At 38.1% G+C, this 16364-nt stretch overlaps 1 protein-coding gene across 1 annotated transcript in view; it reads right to left on the bottom strand.

Moving 5' to 3' along the window:
- Positions 1 to 15739, bottom strand: part of ERICH3 (glutamate rich 3) — a 93775-nt gene extending 78036 nt beyond the window's left edge. The window contains 1 exon segment of the mRNA XM_088022966.1: positions 15702 to 15739. Coding sequence (XP_087879092.1) covers positions 15702 to 15724 — 23 coding nt within the window. The 5' untranslated portion in view covers positions 15725 to 15739.
- Positions 15740 to 16364: the final 625 nt, after the last annotated feature.

Here is a 16364-nt window from a genome sequence, read left to right as displayed (position 1 = left end):
ACACTAAGAAAGAAGAAAATTTTGCCAATTACGCTATAGCATGCCACTGATGTAAGCACAAATGAGTTTAGTAATGTTAAAATGTGAAAAAAATCATCTTAGTATTGATGTAATAGGTTACTACGCACGCTTAATTACTGCACATATATAGATAAATCTGGGGAAGAGGAAAGAATATGGCAGGGTCCCTGCCACTAAAAGCCTCAAAATGAGGTTAGAGAGAAAGATTTTACACATAAAACAATTAGAAAGCATACAAAACTATATTTTAAAAGTAATAACTGTGGAGTGTTGGAGCAGACTCACATTGGCTCTAATGAGATAACTGTTAAAATTTTCAGGAGTTTTGCAAGCCATTGTTAGCTTGAAATTGGCCATTGTGGGAGTATTTACACCACAGAAATTAACAAACACTATGAATCAGGGCTTTTTCTCTTTCTGAAAAGCCAGTTTACCAGCACACCACTAACTAATTTCAAAAGTAGCAAGATATATCACAGGAGCTATTAAATAAAATTGATTGATTATATGAGTGAACCTACAGAAGTATGCCTTACATAGTTTTATCCAGAAATTCATCTTCTAGATGCAGTATTTGACCAAAGGGGCTCATATACCCATTCAACCATTTCCTATCGCCAACAAAAAGAACATGAGGACTCTAGCAAATACATTGACATTTTCAGTAGCATTTCAATCAAGAAATTTTATGCAAGATATCTCTTTACATTGCCACAAATGGAAAGGTTCAACTCAGCTACCAATGTGGAAAAACTGATTACATCATTTTATGCTCAACAAAATCAAATGAGACTTAGGTGAATGAGCACAGTTTTATTACTGAAGATGAAGAGCCTAATCGAGAGGTGCTTTGCATTTCAGAGGTCACTAAATCTGCAATTTGTAGAGTTTGACAGTGTTCAAGGAGGGCCTACATCAAACCTCCACTGCCAAGGCAGGCTTCTAGCAATGACAACCAGATGAAATGTTTCTGCAACTCACTTACCAAGTCCTTGTATTGGGAAAGCAAGTTAAAATAATCATAGGATATTGTGGTTTGATTGTCATTATGTTACAATTCACAAGCAATGGAGCTCTACCTCCTGACTCATATGCCTTTCTCACTGTCCATCAAAAAGATTTGTAAGAATCCACAGAATTTCAGCTCTGTGAGGAAACTCATCATACTCAAGTCAACCAACTAAAACTAAGATTTTGAATCTCAGCAAGATTCTTAGCAAAGAAATTAATAAAATCTAAATGGGAACAACTTCTCCAAATAAAATAACTGAAAGCAGCACAAATAACCAGAAAAAATAAAGAAAAAATAAACTATGTAGCTTCCCATCACTGAAAACTGCACATCTGCCATTTAAGAGTGAGAAAATTTAAGAATAGACACCTTAACTCCTAATAGGTGCAATGATTTTCCTGTAGTTATTTAAGGCAAATAAATCTATATCAAATACTTCAGCCCACAGCAAATTTGATAAGATAGAAACGGATGAGATTTGGGGCTAGAAGGCTTGAGGTCAAATCCTAATTCTACCCCTTACAAGACGCATGACCCTGGTGAATTCAGTTTTCTTTTTTGCAGGTATCACCATGAAGTCAAATGCTGTGACTGCTTCCTGAAGTGGATGATCTAAGTTTACTGGCCTGGAAATGTATTTACCTGGATCCACGGGATTATAGAAATGACCACATGAGGTCTAATCAACTCTCTCATTTTACATTCAGGACACTGAGGTTATAAAAGTAGGCAAAGCTCATCAGTAAACTCAGATCCAAGGACTCAAAAAGAAGATGCCAGAATGTCACAGGAATTCCCATAGAATTGTACCTTTCCCTTTCCTTGGGCCCTTGTCTCGCTACCTTGCACCAGAATTTCTTTCATCATGTTTGATCACTCCGTTTAGATTCATATAAGATCCCTCTGTATATCCCTCTCACAAGTTGTACGGTGGTGCCATATCTACAGTAAACACTTCACCAATACTTGTTGAATGAATGAAATTTTCAGTCAGTTAATGTAAACAAAATATACTGGTCTAATTCCTTGACATATATCCTTTAAAAAAAATCCATGTGTTAGGATCATAACCTCTCTTCTGCTTCAGGATAATAACTGAAAGTAGTTTATGCCAAAAGAGGTTCAAAGGCACACTTTACATATTTTGGCTTTTTAAAAAAAATTCAGAGTGCTCAGTGTGGAGGATCATGCTGACAATGTTAGTTTTGTTGTTTTGTTTTTGTCAAATAAATGTTTTTGCAGTGTGATACAAAATTGCATTGAAAGAAAAGTTCCTAAGGAGGTAGGAAAAAAAGAAAAACCTTTTGAGGAAACTTGAAGAAAGACGAATACAGAAGAGTAAATGACATAAGGGTCAATTATTTTCCAACCCTTAATAAGAAAATTCTTTGTCAACTAAAATTAGCCCATGAGCCTCTGCTGCCTGCCACTTTAATAGAGGGTGATTGAACTAATATTATATAAATGATTTTATATTACATTCTTCATTCTTTTTATTTGTATCCAAACCTGCCAGATCTTAGCAATTATGCTAAATATTGATTTACAATTTCTCTCAGCTTATCCCAACGATGTAGACAGATGAGAACCATAATATTATTTTATTTATAGCCTTAATATGATGGTTTGAAGTGACTAGTAAAAACAAAACTGTCTCCAACTGTGCTGACTGCTGGCGAGATAGTTTTGCAGTGTTCACAGATGAGGCAATAGGAAAACAGCGTGTGGGAAGTCAGTAGGCCTGGGACTCCCTAAGGTGGACAGTTCCCAAAAGAAGAGGTTTGAGCCTCTAAGCTCTTCTCTGGAGACTTAAGAATTTCAATTCTTTGCACAGAAAAAAATAAACTGTGGCCACTTAAAGAAATATGCATTAATAGAAAAATAGTATGCAAACCAAGGGAGATTAAGGAGGCTATTTGGAGAAAAGGTGACAGGAGGGAAAGTTCTAGAAACCAATAATTTTCATCACTAGTATTTATGGATCACTGAACGGTCTTGTAGTGCACACAGTAAACACTCTATATAATATGAGCTATATGTTTTAATTCTCAAAACAACCCAGCAAAGTACTATTATCCACCCTCTTCATGGAAGAGTAAACTAAGGCATAGAGTGCTTGGATGAGCAGCTCATAACTAGTTAAAGGCAGATCCACAATTCAAATCAGGGACTGTTCTGCTTTAACCACTAAGCTGAACTGTGTTCTACAAGGTACAGTCGACAGTCCTGAAGAGCTCAGCCTAAAGAAGAGAAAGCATATGGGGGTCAGATAAGTGAATGGTTGACCTGTGAAAGATGCTAAGAAGGCAGGATGATCCCAAATGATGGGGGAAAGTACAGAGAGGACAGTTTGGCTTAACAAAAGGAACAACTGTTTAAAAGTCAAAGGAGTGGCCTTTAAGATGGTATGCCCAACGGGCCTGAGACTGGCCAGTTTTCAAATAGCCATGGAGGGTTTTAAGCATGGAAACAGCATGACTAGATTATTCTACCACCAATATCCTCCTGCGGTGTCTTGAGTAGGCAGAGTATGGTAGTTGAGAGTTTCGCTTCAAGTCCAATTTCCTGAGTTTGAATCTTAAACTATTTAACTATCTCAGCTACTGAGTAGATTAGCAAAGAGGGGCAAGGTACTTAACTTCCCTGTGCCTTATATTTTCCTCTGAAAATGGAAATAATAATAGTGCTATTTTCTAAAGTCATTTAGAGCATTAAATGAGTCATACTAAAAACTTAGCAAATTACCTATCACATTCTAAATGCTCAATGGATGTTGGAAGTTACCACTGAGTTGATGTACTTTAAGAATTAGATGCTAAAGATTTAAGGATGTGCTAACTAACCTATCATTTCATAAAACATACATATATAAAACCATCACACTGTACACCTTAAACTTACATAGTGTTGTCAATTATATCTCAATAAAGCTGGAAAAATTAAACAAGAAAAAAAGACTTAAGCAACATATGCTTTTCACGAAGATCAATATAAACACACAATAGCTGCCACTCACTGAGTCTCTACTATGTGCCAATATTCCTGCAAGGAAGGTATTTATTAGCCCCAATTTTTGAAAGAGGAAAGTGAGGCACAGAGAAATTAACTTTCCTAAGTCCCCATAAGGCACAACAGAGATTCAAACCTATGTCTCTCTGACCCCAAAAATATTCCTCTTTCTACTATAGCATGTTCATTTCATATTTTTTTAATGAAACACTGATTTTCCTTGTGGAATATCATTCCTTTTCATTTAGAAGAACACACAACAATAAGATGATTTTCAGACCATTCCAAACTTTCAGAGACTTCAAGTCCTTGTTTGTGCCCCCTATGAAATGCTCTAACCTTCTGTCCACACTCCCCTGACAGTTTCTAAATTTCCTTGGACCTTGTCTCCCAGCTTGCTTCTTGAGCTCCCCTACTGCCTGAAATAGGATTTTGGGATATCTGGTTCCTGTCCCCAAGTTCTTGTATTTGGTCCTGAAACTTCAGACTTTACCTTTTTTTCTTCTGTGGGCTAATCTCTTCACCAAGGACTGGAACCTCAATACACCTCTACGTAGACTGCAGCCTCAGGTCGGCCTCATTCACTCTCTAAGCCCATTTCCTATTCTGGAAGATTCCAGCCTGGGCCAAAGCTCTAAGTCTCAAGTTTGACTGAGAGGAAAGAAAAATTTGTAGGAAAGAAAAATTTAACAGTGATAACCTTATATAAATCCCCATGAATTATGGTGAAAGAGCCATTTGCTGGTAGTTTGAGAGATTCCAGACTACTGATTTCAAGGGGAAGAAATATACAAACTCACTTTATAAAGGTTTATAAGATGAACAGAAATAAATCTGAAATTAATCTGACTTAGAATTAAAGGCAAAGATCTTTCACTTAAAAAAAAGAACCAAAAAACCAAAACCAAACCAAAACAAACCTAGTGTGTATATTTAGTGTTGTATCTGAGTTTCTAAAAATGAGCAAGAGACAATAAGTGGAACCTAACAGCAAAACCAAATTTGAGGTATCGATTTCTCAGGCCAGGCCAGCTTTCACTTGGTTTTATAGCATCCTTGCCTGCTCCTAAGAAGATGTCAGCTCAATAAATAAGCAAATGTTGTCTCCTCTCACTTATTCAAAATCATAACAGGCAATGACAACTACAATGATAATACAGGTCTCCCCGCTAACCGAAAATAGAGCGTTCCTGTGAAGTCTTTCGTAAACCAAAATGGCGTAAAGCAAAGAAGCAATCGTCATTGATTTACATGAAAACATTTTTGAGTATTCCCAGAAATAACCTCCCATAAGCATTTCTGATACCTTAGGACACATCTTGCTAATGAATGAGCAAACTAAATCAATACAAAGCACAGATACCAATGGAGTTCAAAGCTGTGGTGGCTAATGCCGACATGCTGAGTCAGAGAAAGTGCTTGGCGGGGCCACTCTTGCTGCTCAGAATGTGTGCTGCCTCCCTAAAGGCCCGCTGCAAACACATGCTAGACCCTGTTTTTCTTTTCACCTTGATTTCTAAAGGCAAAAGTCTTCTTCAGACTTCTTTCTGTTAGCAAAAACAGGTCCTCTGTGGGTCTTTAGAGAAGTGGTTTAATGAAAACTTAGGAAAAGCAAGGGATATCTGTACCATGCACTTACAGAGTACTTTTTACTCTTTAAATGTTTCCGGATAGTGTGTATCTGTATGTATCTTTTATATATGTATCCAAAATATTTCCCCAAAATTAATCTCTCCAGAATGCCTTGTCCAATTAATCCAACTCTACATCTAGCTCAGGACTTCGGTGTGCAAGTTCTCTTACAGAAATTCGGGCTTATTTATGTACATTAGTACCTATCCCAGTGCTACCAAGCACTAAGTCAGCATATTTAACACTATATGGGAGGCCCAGTGTTAAATGTTTTAGAGGATTTCATTTAATCCTCACAACTACACAACAGACATATTTTCCACATGGATGAAAAAAAAAAAACAATCAAGAATCAGAGGGATTATGCAGAATTCATGTAGGGCCACACAACAGCTGAGTCGCAAATCTGAGCTCAGACCATAGCCTGGAGCTAGACAGCTAACTACTAACGCACTATGCTGCAGGACACTGTGGACTGGTCCCAGAAGCCATTCCCAAACCCTTCTCCTTTGTCTCCCACTGAGGTTGTAAAGGTCAATACATTCTTTGCAGAAGAATTCTTTGCACACTCCCTTGCAGGTAGGCATGCCCATTGATGCAGTTCTGGTCAATGAGATATTAAAGGAAAGTGCTGGAATGTTCTGGAAATGTATTCCTCCTTGATTAAAAAAATCTTCTTGGGGCGCCTGTGTGGCTTAGTTGTTTAAGCCTCTGCCTTTGGCTCAGGTCATGATCCCAGGGTCCTGGGATCGAGTCCCACATGGGGCTACTTGCTCAGCTGGGAGCCTTCTTCTCCCTCTGCCTGCCCCCCCCCCCCCTTGTTCTCTCTCTCTCTGACTCTCTGACAAATAAATAAAATCTTTTTAAAAATTCCTTCTTTCAGCCATCTTTTTCCTTTCTGTTTTGGATGCTTTTATAAAAATATAATGACTGGATCTAGGGTAATCGTCTTGCTACCATAAGGAAAAGACCAAGAAAATTGTACAGGTAAGGACCCAAGTCCTGATATTACAAAAAAAAAATTAAATCACCTACCTCCAGACTACTTGTGAAATAAATAATAAATGTTGTTATGGTTTAAGGCACTGTTCATTTGGTTTTCTGTTACTTCCAGTTAAATGTATTCTTAACTGATACAATTACCCTGCTGCCCTTGGACAGCAAAACTCAATGACGTTGAGTGACTTTTGAAACCTTTTTTTAAAAAAAGGTCACTACTTAGGTTTTCTTCAAGAACTCAGATGAATTTCTGGAACACAGTAAGTGCTTAAAATGGTAGCTTAGTAACTAGTACATACTCGCACTTGGTAAATATTAATTGAATGAATGAGCAAATGTATTCTTGAAATTAATCACAAATGATCACTAACATAGGAGACTTATGTCAGCAATGACTGAGCTAAGTGCAAGGCATAGTCCTGAAGTACATGAAGGACCAAAATATGTAGAGAGGTATGGTCTCTACCCTCAAAACATTTGTAGTTACAAGGGAAATATGAAGACAACTGGAATGCTATGAGGGAATTGCCCTCCTGGTACTTGTTGGTGTAACTTTAAAAACAATACTGTCTTGGAAACAGCTTTTCAAACAATATAGCTTTATCAGTATAGCTTTAAAAGTAGGATAATACATAGGAAAATGGAGAAAAAATAAAATGACAAAAAAACCTAACTATGATCATTAGTGGGAGGATTTCAAGAAATTTTTCTTTTATTTTTTGCTCAAAGTAGAAATTTTTCAAAATACAGATAAGTATAAGGAAGAAAATAAAAAATAACTTGTATCCCTAGTACCTAGAAACTTGAGATCTCCTCTAAGTCTATTCTTCTCATTTAGAGCAGATTATTTTTATTTGAATCTAAACAACAGAAACAATATTACTGTAGACTCTTGGAGCAAGCTATGAAGAGAGACAACTTCTTAATATGAGAGCCACATAATATTCACAAATATAAAATATTATAATCCATGGCATATAGAGAATGTCAGATTAACTGCTACTATAAAACACTATGATTCAATTCAATTTAAAATCCTTAGTTTTTAATGCTGTTTCATAACTACTGTGTGCAATTTATATTGTCTGTTTAGTTCCCTGCTGTCTTTTCCTTTGTTTCAATATTTTGCCCTAAGAATTTTCATCAATTTATAAATGTTTATTACTATTGTAAGAAAATAATAACAGTCACAGAAAAATGGATCACCAGCTTAAAATGTTCAATTTTCTATCCCAACTAGTGTAAGATGCTGAGAGGTAGGGAGTAATTTGATTACGAATCAGACTAAACAGAAAAGTTCAATACTTACCAGTAGAGACCATTGACTTATTATCTTAATTACTTCTCCTCACTAGTGCTTTAATCATACTTTCTGTTTGCTTTGAGTTTTATCTCCCTTTTCAACTTTTGGCTTCCAATCTTCACTCTTCATGAGCCTCATATTGTCAAATCATTTATCTCCAATGACTACATTTCTCATAAAGGCCATCTTTAACTTTTGCAGAACCAAGTATAAAGAGCATCAGCAGTGACAGACAGTTTGTATTAGTGCGGGAGGGCTGTCATAATGAAGATTCACAGACTGGGGGGCTTAAACAACAGAAACTTATTGTCTCACAGTTCTGGAGACTAGACGTCCAAGATCAAGTTGTCAACACGGTTGGTCTTTCTGAAAGCCACGAGGGAAAGATTTGTTCCAGGCCTCGCTCTTTAGCTTACAGATGGCCGTTTTTCTCCCTCTATCTTCACATGGTCTTCTTTCTCTGTGTGTGTCTATGTCCTAACCTCTTCTTATAAGGACACCAGTCATATGAGATTAATGACCCCACTGACCTCATTTAACCAAAATTACCTCTTAAAGACCATATCTCAAAATACAGTCACATCTGAGGTGCTGGGAGTTGGCATGTTACATATGAATTTGGGTGGGGGTACAATTCGGCCCATAACACAAGCACAGTGAAAAAGACGACCAGTTGACGTATGTAACTTGGATTTAGATAGAAACAAGGAATATATTTCTCGAGTAAAAAGAAACCCACACTTTGATTCCAAATTATCTGTGTTGGCAAACAGAGATGGGTCAGTGATGATCCATCCGAAAGGGGAACAGATACTTCTGGATCCTACCATATCCATGTAGGTAGTTTGGATGGATATGGAGCAGATAATGAAGCTCTCCAAAGAGATCCCCCAAAGCACTGGGCAGAAGAAGAAATTGCACCTCACGGTAATCTGCCCATAGACCAAAAAAGAGTTAACCATACAAAAGAGACCGGGAGACAAGAAGAGTGAGGGTCAGAGGAGACCTTAAAGAGAATGAGAAGTTATTAAGGAAGCCTGACCCATACATCTACACTTTGAAATGTTCTTCACTTTTAAAGTATGTGTCTTGTGGCTCACTATAAAAGCAATGCTTTGACAACGACTCTCAAAAAACTTCTAATCCTAATATTGACGGAATCTCAGTAAGGCATGATTTTTCAAGCTGCATCTACTGAACTTGTAACATCTTTTTCTCCTCTTTTCTCTGGAAAGGCATTAATCCAGAAAGGCAAGCTCTCAGGTGAATTACTTTAATCTCAATATATTTTCTAATATAACAACCTGCAGCAATGATGTTGTCAATGAAGGATGTGTTCCCTAATTGGAATTCTTGGAAGAGGAGAGTTATTTAGAGCTTCTAGCTAGGAAAAAAAACCAAAAGGCTTCTGATCAGTTAGAAACCAGAGGTATAGTGGAATCCTACCTAACATTTGGGTTGACTTTTTTAGTTAGCACAAGAGGCAAATGTTTTATATGGTAAAAAATATTCTTAAAAATCATGAGCTTAATCCATAAAATACGATAGCCATGGTTTTGTGTATGCCGCACCACTCAGTAATTCTTTGTATGCATAAGTTCCAGAACCACAGAGATAGGCCAAAGCAAGGAACTAAAGAAAAATCAAAATGCAGTGTCTATACACTCAAGTAAGTTGCCTTTGAGGGCATTGCCCAAGTCTTATTCCATGCAATCAGGACCAGTAATTGATCATTCAAGCCAAAAATTAATTTAATGAGGTAACTATATACAATCCATTTACCTTAAATAGTTTATTTTAACTGAAAGCATAATATCTGTCAGTTCACTATATTTATTTTTGTTTGTAGTGCCCAAGGGTTCTACTTTGACTGTGACTCAATTGATTGTCCCTCTTCCCTTCTCCTTTTGAAAAATATAAATCATATTCATAATATATCACTTGGGACTTCAAGTTTAGGGAAAGGTGACAAAGATGCTTGCAAATCTATATGAATATTGAATCCTAGATTTTTTTCTTTTTTACAGATTTTAACCCCACCTAATTAAACAGTTTATTTTAAACCCATGGACATTTATGGAATCATTCCAAAGCCTACACTATTTTCAACTATTTGTGGGGAGAACTGAGTAGGTCATTGGCAGGAAAGATCCAATAATTCAATCTGCATACTACTTCTCTTGGTCTGTACCAAAATTATTTATTAAAGTTAAAAAGATTATTTCAGTACTATCTTCCAGAATCTAAAATTTTCATTGAAAATGGTATCTCTGGAAACTTAAAGTCTTGAAGATACATAAACAACCAGACCCAGATTATTTGAGGCTGATTCTGAGTTTGAAAATTAGGTCACAGAAGTTTTGTTTTCTTATCTCCCTGAAAAACTGTTTGTAGTTATTAATAATCAAAATAAGTTGGGGGAGTCTCCACTTTTCGCAGTTAGAGAGACCTTCCTTCAGCAGAGATTTTGAGAAAGGAAGTGGGGTGCTACAGTAGACTGCATCTGACAGTACCCTGTTCTCTACACAAGAAGTGTACATACTGGGATATGCACATTCCTTGGATACCTAAAGACTTTCCTAAGGGAACCCGGGCAAGGATAGTTTTAGGGGAATTAATTTCTAGACCCTCTAGTTTCTTCTGTGCTCTCCTAAAACTGATCTGACTGAAAATGCACTTCCACATCATATTGATCCACACCCCCCTTCCCTTTTATAATCACCTTTCCATGTTTACAAAAGAAAGGCACACCTCTCACCACCTGGTGTCTTATTAGGGTGCACCGAACTTAGAAGGATATCTGAAAAGTAAAAGGACAACCTGGAGTATTGCATATATGTTAATACAACAAGTGCTTTCATGACTGGGCAACAAATATGAATGCAAGTACTGTCCAACCCTTTGCTTTCAACACAAGTGAAGGATCACATTTGAAAGATCACTGAAAACATTTTTTGGCAATAGATCACTATGTGATTTTTGGCAATATAACTCTGAAGAAATTCAAAGAATTGAGTGATGTTGAACAAACAAATCCCTTTCCAATCCCATCTATGTATGTGAACAGGTTTGTTAAGCAAAGGAGTAAGAGATGACATCCCATCTATAACAAAAAGAGCAGAATCTATAATAGATGATCAGAGAAGAAGTCAAGACAAATGAACATATTCAATTCACCTCGTTTAATCAGAAACAATTTATTCCTGAAGTTAAATTGTTATTATGTAACAGGAGGGTGAGTAGAAACTACCCAATTTGAATTCAATATTTAATGACTTCTGATTTTCTGTGTGACAGAGATAATTTTGGTGGTGGGAGAGTGGTGAGCAACGAACAGACTAGAATGTTACTACAGCCATATAAATCACTACACTTTGCTAGGAAGGCAGACACCACAATAAATCTAGTTAGCATTCATCACCACACAGTTACAAATTTTGTGTGTATAAGAACTTTTAAGATTTAGCAACTTTCAATTTTAAAAAACTTTTAGCAACTTAAGATTTAGCAACTTTCAAATTAAAAAAAAATAGTCTTATTAGCTATTATCACCATGATGTGCATTACATCGCCATGATTGATTTATCAACTGGAAGTTTGTACCTTTTGACTCCCTTCACTCATTTCACCACCACCCTTCCTTCACGCAGCCCCATCTCCGCCAACAACCAATCTGTTCTGTTCTCTGTTTCTATTAGTTCATTTGTTGTTGTTGTTGTTGTTATTGTTTTGGATTCCACATATAAGTGAGATCATACAGTATTTATGTTGATCATTTTGCGGGACATAACAAATAGCGCATTATTATATCGTACACCTGAAACTAGTGTTATATGTTAATTTTATCACAATTTTTAAGAAAATACCCTGTTGAACCAAACAAACAAAAAAGGCAGAGACAAAGTACAATGAGAACTCCAATTGTAAATGGCATGGTGGGTTGATAATTTGTTGTCACTTTTGGAGATATATATATATCTCCACTATCTAAAAATTGACAGTTTTACTCCCAGCAGTTTTCACCTGCCTTTGATGAAGAAGGACTGAGTTATCAGCAAGTACTAGGGATGTGTTAATTCTTTCTAAACCACACTTCAGTATACAGAGGGTCCCCAACTTACAATGGTTTGGCTTATGATTTTTTGACTTTACGATGGTACCTAAATATGACCCAGAAGAAACCATTTTGAATTCTGAATTCTCATCTTTTCCCTGGCTAGCAATATGGGGGATGATAGCCTCTGGTGATCCTGGCAGTGGTAGCTCCCAGTCACCTCTAAGTCACCAGGATAAAAAACTGATACACTTAAACCGTCCTGTATGTACCCAGATAGCCATTCTGTTTTTCACCTTCGGTATATCATTCAATAGACTGCATGAGATATTTACCACTATATTATACAATAGACTTTGTGTGAGATGACTTTACTCAAATATATAGGCTAACGTAATTGTTCTGACCACATTTAAGGTAGGCAAGGCTATGATGCTCAGTAGGTTCTGTGTATTAAGTGCATTTTGGACTTACATTACAATGGGTTTATTGGATCGTAACCCCGTGATAAGTCGAGGGAGATCTGTACTCTGTCAGTACAGAAACATTTGTTTACATTAAAAAGATTTACAATAATAGGTCTAAATTTTAAAAAAGTGTGACTAAACCTTGGAGCAATCTTTCCAAGCATACATCTTCTGCATTTTTATCTTGTCATAAACCATAATGCTCCCCATTCTTCCAATTCCTCAAAGCAAATTTACAGATGAGTGTGACTATCTCTACTTAGAGCCAAGCTTATCTTTCACACAGGGAGTCAACTTCACATGGATTCACTGACGATCCTTTGAAGGAGTTAGAAGAGCCGTATCATTTCATCCTCATGCATGACTGAGGGGTATAATATCCCCATTCCACCTCCAGGACTAGAGTGCAACCCACAGACACGTGCACACGCACAGAAAGAGCAACCCAGGGTGAGATTTAGCAAAGCTAAGGGACTATCAGTTGAAATTTCCCACTCTAAAACAATTGCATCAGAGATGGCAGTGCCAGGAGCCATGTTTTATAGTTGACTTCCCCCAAATTACAATGCAGCTCAGATTCAAAGTCTCTATTATAATCTTCGGCAGAAGTTTTTAAGACCATTTTTATTTACTCCAAACTCTATCTGAACTAAGTCAGCACAGGCCCTTTGCAATTTTTATATCAAGTGTTTCATGCTGTAATTAAGTGAGCAGTGGAACTCCAAGGAAGCACCAAGAGAAAGCATCAGGGCATCACTTATTGATTGGTGGAATTTTAGGGATTCGAAATTTCTGTTTTATTGTACCACTGCACTTCATTACCATTTATCCTTAAAATGTAATAAGTACAAACTACTTCAGCAATGATGGAAAAGCTTTCTCAGCTTTAATGAAACCTTTTATTTGCTACTGAATCTTTTATTATTTCCAAATGGTGGCATAGGCAAGAAAAATAATCCCTACTTATATTGACAAGAAACTTCAGCAATTTGAATAATTTTGTTCTTGGATGAATTCTAAGGCATTTAGAGTTGTTATTCTTATGTTTATTGTTTTCATTTACTTTTGATGAACTAAAAACAAAATAATACACATATACACGTTATTACAAAGTAATTTTCTATATATCAACATGCTAGATAGCTATGTAAAGCAATCACTTGTCAGATGTTGGTCTGATCTGGATAGGAATTTCTATATATCTAGGGCTCCAATACATCTCAGCTATTGGCCATGAGACGCAATGCAGTATAATTGTACAGTGCACAAGCTCTGAAACTGGACGGCCTAGTTTTGCTTTCCAGCCCTGACACCTGCCTACCTGTGAGACCTTTCGAAATTTTCAGATCTTAGTTTCCTTCCCTGTGAGAATGAGGGTGACTAGAACCTGCCTCATGAAATGGGTGGGAAAATTAAACGAGGTATATCATGTGAAGCATTATTTTACAGCGTGGCACATGGTAAACACTTGTTCAGCTCTAGTATGCTTTTCATATGTGAATACATCCACTTCCAGACTGGAGGGAGTGTCAGAACACACCATTCATTCAACAAACATTTACTGAGCTTTACCTTATGCATAACATGGTCCTAGGTAAAGGAGGCACAAAGATTAATAAGACATAGTGCCTACTCTCCAGGAGCTTACAATTTTAGTGCAAAATTATTGTTACCATCTTAATATCTTTCTCGAAGAGTACCACAAAGCATACTCCTTCCCTAGATATAAATTTTCCTTTTTTCCAATGTGCTTGGAACTAACGGAGCTTCAGAAAAATTTCCCTTCAGTTTCTGAAATCTTAATCATGCACAATTTAATAAGCAGCTACAGGTTTTTCCACATTTTAAAATGGATGATTAAATGGCCTAATAAGATTCTAACTTAGCCAAAAACTCGAAAAACAGGAAGACAACCATGACTGACACATTCATTTTCCCGAATGTGGACATACTGCAAACAGCAGCTGCAGAAAAATAGGACCATTTACATCCCACATGACCCACGGCTAACTAAAATTGCACAGGAGTTCAGCATCAAAGTGTTAAAGTACCTAAACTAAATTCAATTTGAGATAAAATGAGAAGCTTGTTTAGTTGGAGCTACACTGCTTTCCAAAAAAAGTTCTGAAATTGACTTCCAACATGGCACCTTGTATACCTCTAGTTTTTTAAACATTCTGTTTACGTCATTACACTCAGTGAATTCATTAAAAAATAAAATCTTTAAGTTCGACTATAAATCCTAAACACAATGACTAATGTGGTATTCCAGACATCACAAACTCCAAATGATCTTAAATATGTTGTCCTCTACTAATTTGCTGCTCTTGAAAAGGTGCAATAAATCCAATTAAAAAGGAAAACATTTTCAAATTAGTTGCAAGATCAACTAGGATATTATCTGCTTACTAGATGTATCATAATAAAAAAACCATCTAATATGCATTACATTGTTTAATTTGGGAGGAAATTGGATATTCTCCCTTCCAATAAAAGGACCAAGACCTTTTATTTTTTAAACAACATCCAATAATGACTGTGTTAACTTTCTAGAATAGATTAAATAATTGCCAAATACATCTTCTGAGGAGTCACCCTGCCCAAAGCAACAGATCATGTGTAAACACACAAGGACACAATTCCTTCCTTCTCTCCTTCCTCTTCAGTATCATACCACCTTCCCTGGTCAAAACCCTTTTAAGGATCTCTATGACCCTGAAATAAGGGGCACCCCTCAAAATAGAACCTCCCTCGACATTAAGTCAACTCACACCTCGTTTCTCTGCAAGACGCCACAGTGAAAATTTATCTCTCCTTCCCAAAGCTCCAAACGAATGCATATTTTGGTGACCTCTACTTTTGCATTCAAACACATGTCCCATGCCACGGGATCTTTTTGATCCCAGCTAACGTCCCTGCTTAATGTATGCGTTTTTCACATCCATTTTTTAATCCTTCCAGAGTGAAAATTTCAAAGAGGCGAACGTTGGTAAAAGAAGCGAGGAAAGGGAGGGAGGAGATAGGAAGCCTGGGATTTCTGCCATCCTCAGCGCAACCTAGAATCCGTATTATTTGTTTCTTCTTCCCCAGCCTCCCTCTCGCTTCCCCCTCTCGCCCCTTCCCCCGCAGTGGGAGGGAGGAGGAGGGGCCGCTGGCTGAAGCCGCCACCTGCCGCGGGGTGGAAAAGCTCCAGTTGTCACTTACCCAGCCGGGTGAGAATGGCTCATTTTTGCAGCATCCCTTTTGGACCCGCGGCAGGTGCGGAGGTCGGGTGCGCGGGGCCCTGTGCGCGCGGCCCTGTGCGCGCTGGCGCAGCGACACTTGCGCTCGCGGGGTGGCTCCGCAATGCGGTCGCCCGTGCGCGGGCCACCTGAGCTGGGCCGCCGCCGCCGCAGAGCTGCCCCGTGCCTCCCGGGCCCCCACCCGCTGGCGGTATCCACAGCCTCGCGGTTGCTAAGGGAGGAGGGAAGGCGAGCGTGGAGGTTCTGGAAAGGCCCAGGCGCTGCTGGAGCGGAGCCTGGGGAAGCTGGAAGGGCAGCTCAGCTTCCAGCCCCTCTTTCTGGGTCCTAATGTGGGAGGAGACCCAGGCCCCTGTTCTGTTGCCCTGGGTTCGGGTTCCCCAGGCACCTGTAATCTGGAAACAACACACACACACACAAACACACACACACACACACACACTCTCTCTCTCTCTCTCTCTCTCTCTCTCTCTCTCTCTCACTCACTCAGGCACACCCATTTAGGCTGCTGTGCTTCCTGCTAGGCCCTGGGGAAGGAAGGGCTGGGGTGGTGGCTACAGGTCGGGTAATGGAAGTCCAGGGCTGCTCCACGGTGATGCATGGACATTCAGTTGTAAAACAGTCCCTA

This window comes from Eumetopias jubatus, unplaced genomic scaffold (assembly GCF_037043125.1).
Source record: "Eumetopias jubatus isolate StellerSeaLion01/CBP00866 unplaced genomic scaffold, mEumJub1_p1.0 scaffold_4, whole genome shotgun sequence".
NCBI lineage: Eukaryota > Metazoa > Chordata > Mammalia > Carnivora > Otariidae > Eumetopias > Eumetopias jubatus.
The sequence above is the reverse complement of the archived record's forward strand: the minus strand, read 5'-3'. Positions and strand labels throughout refer to the sequence as shown.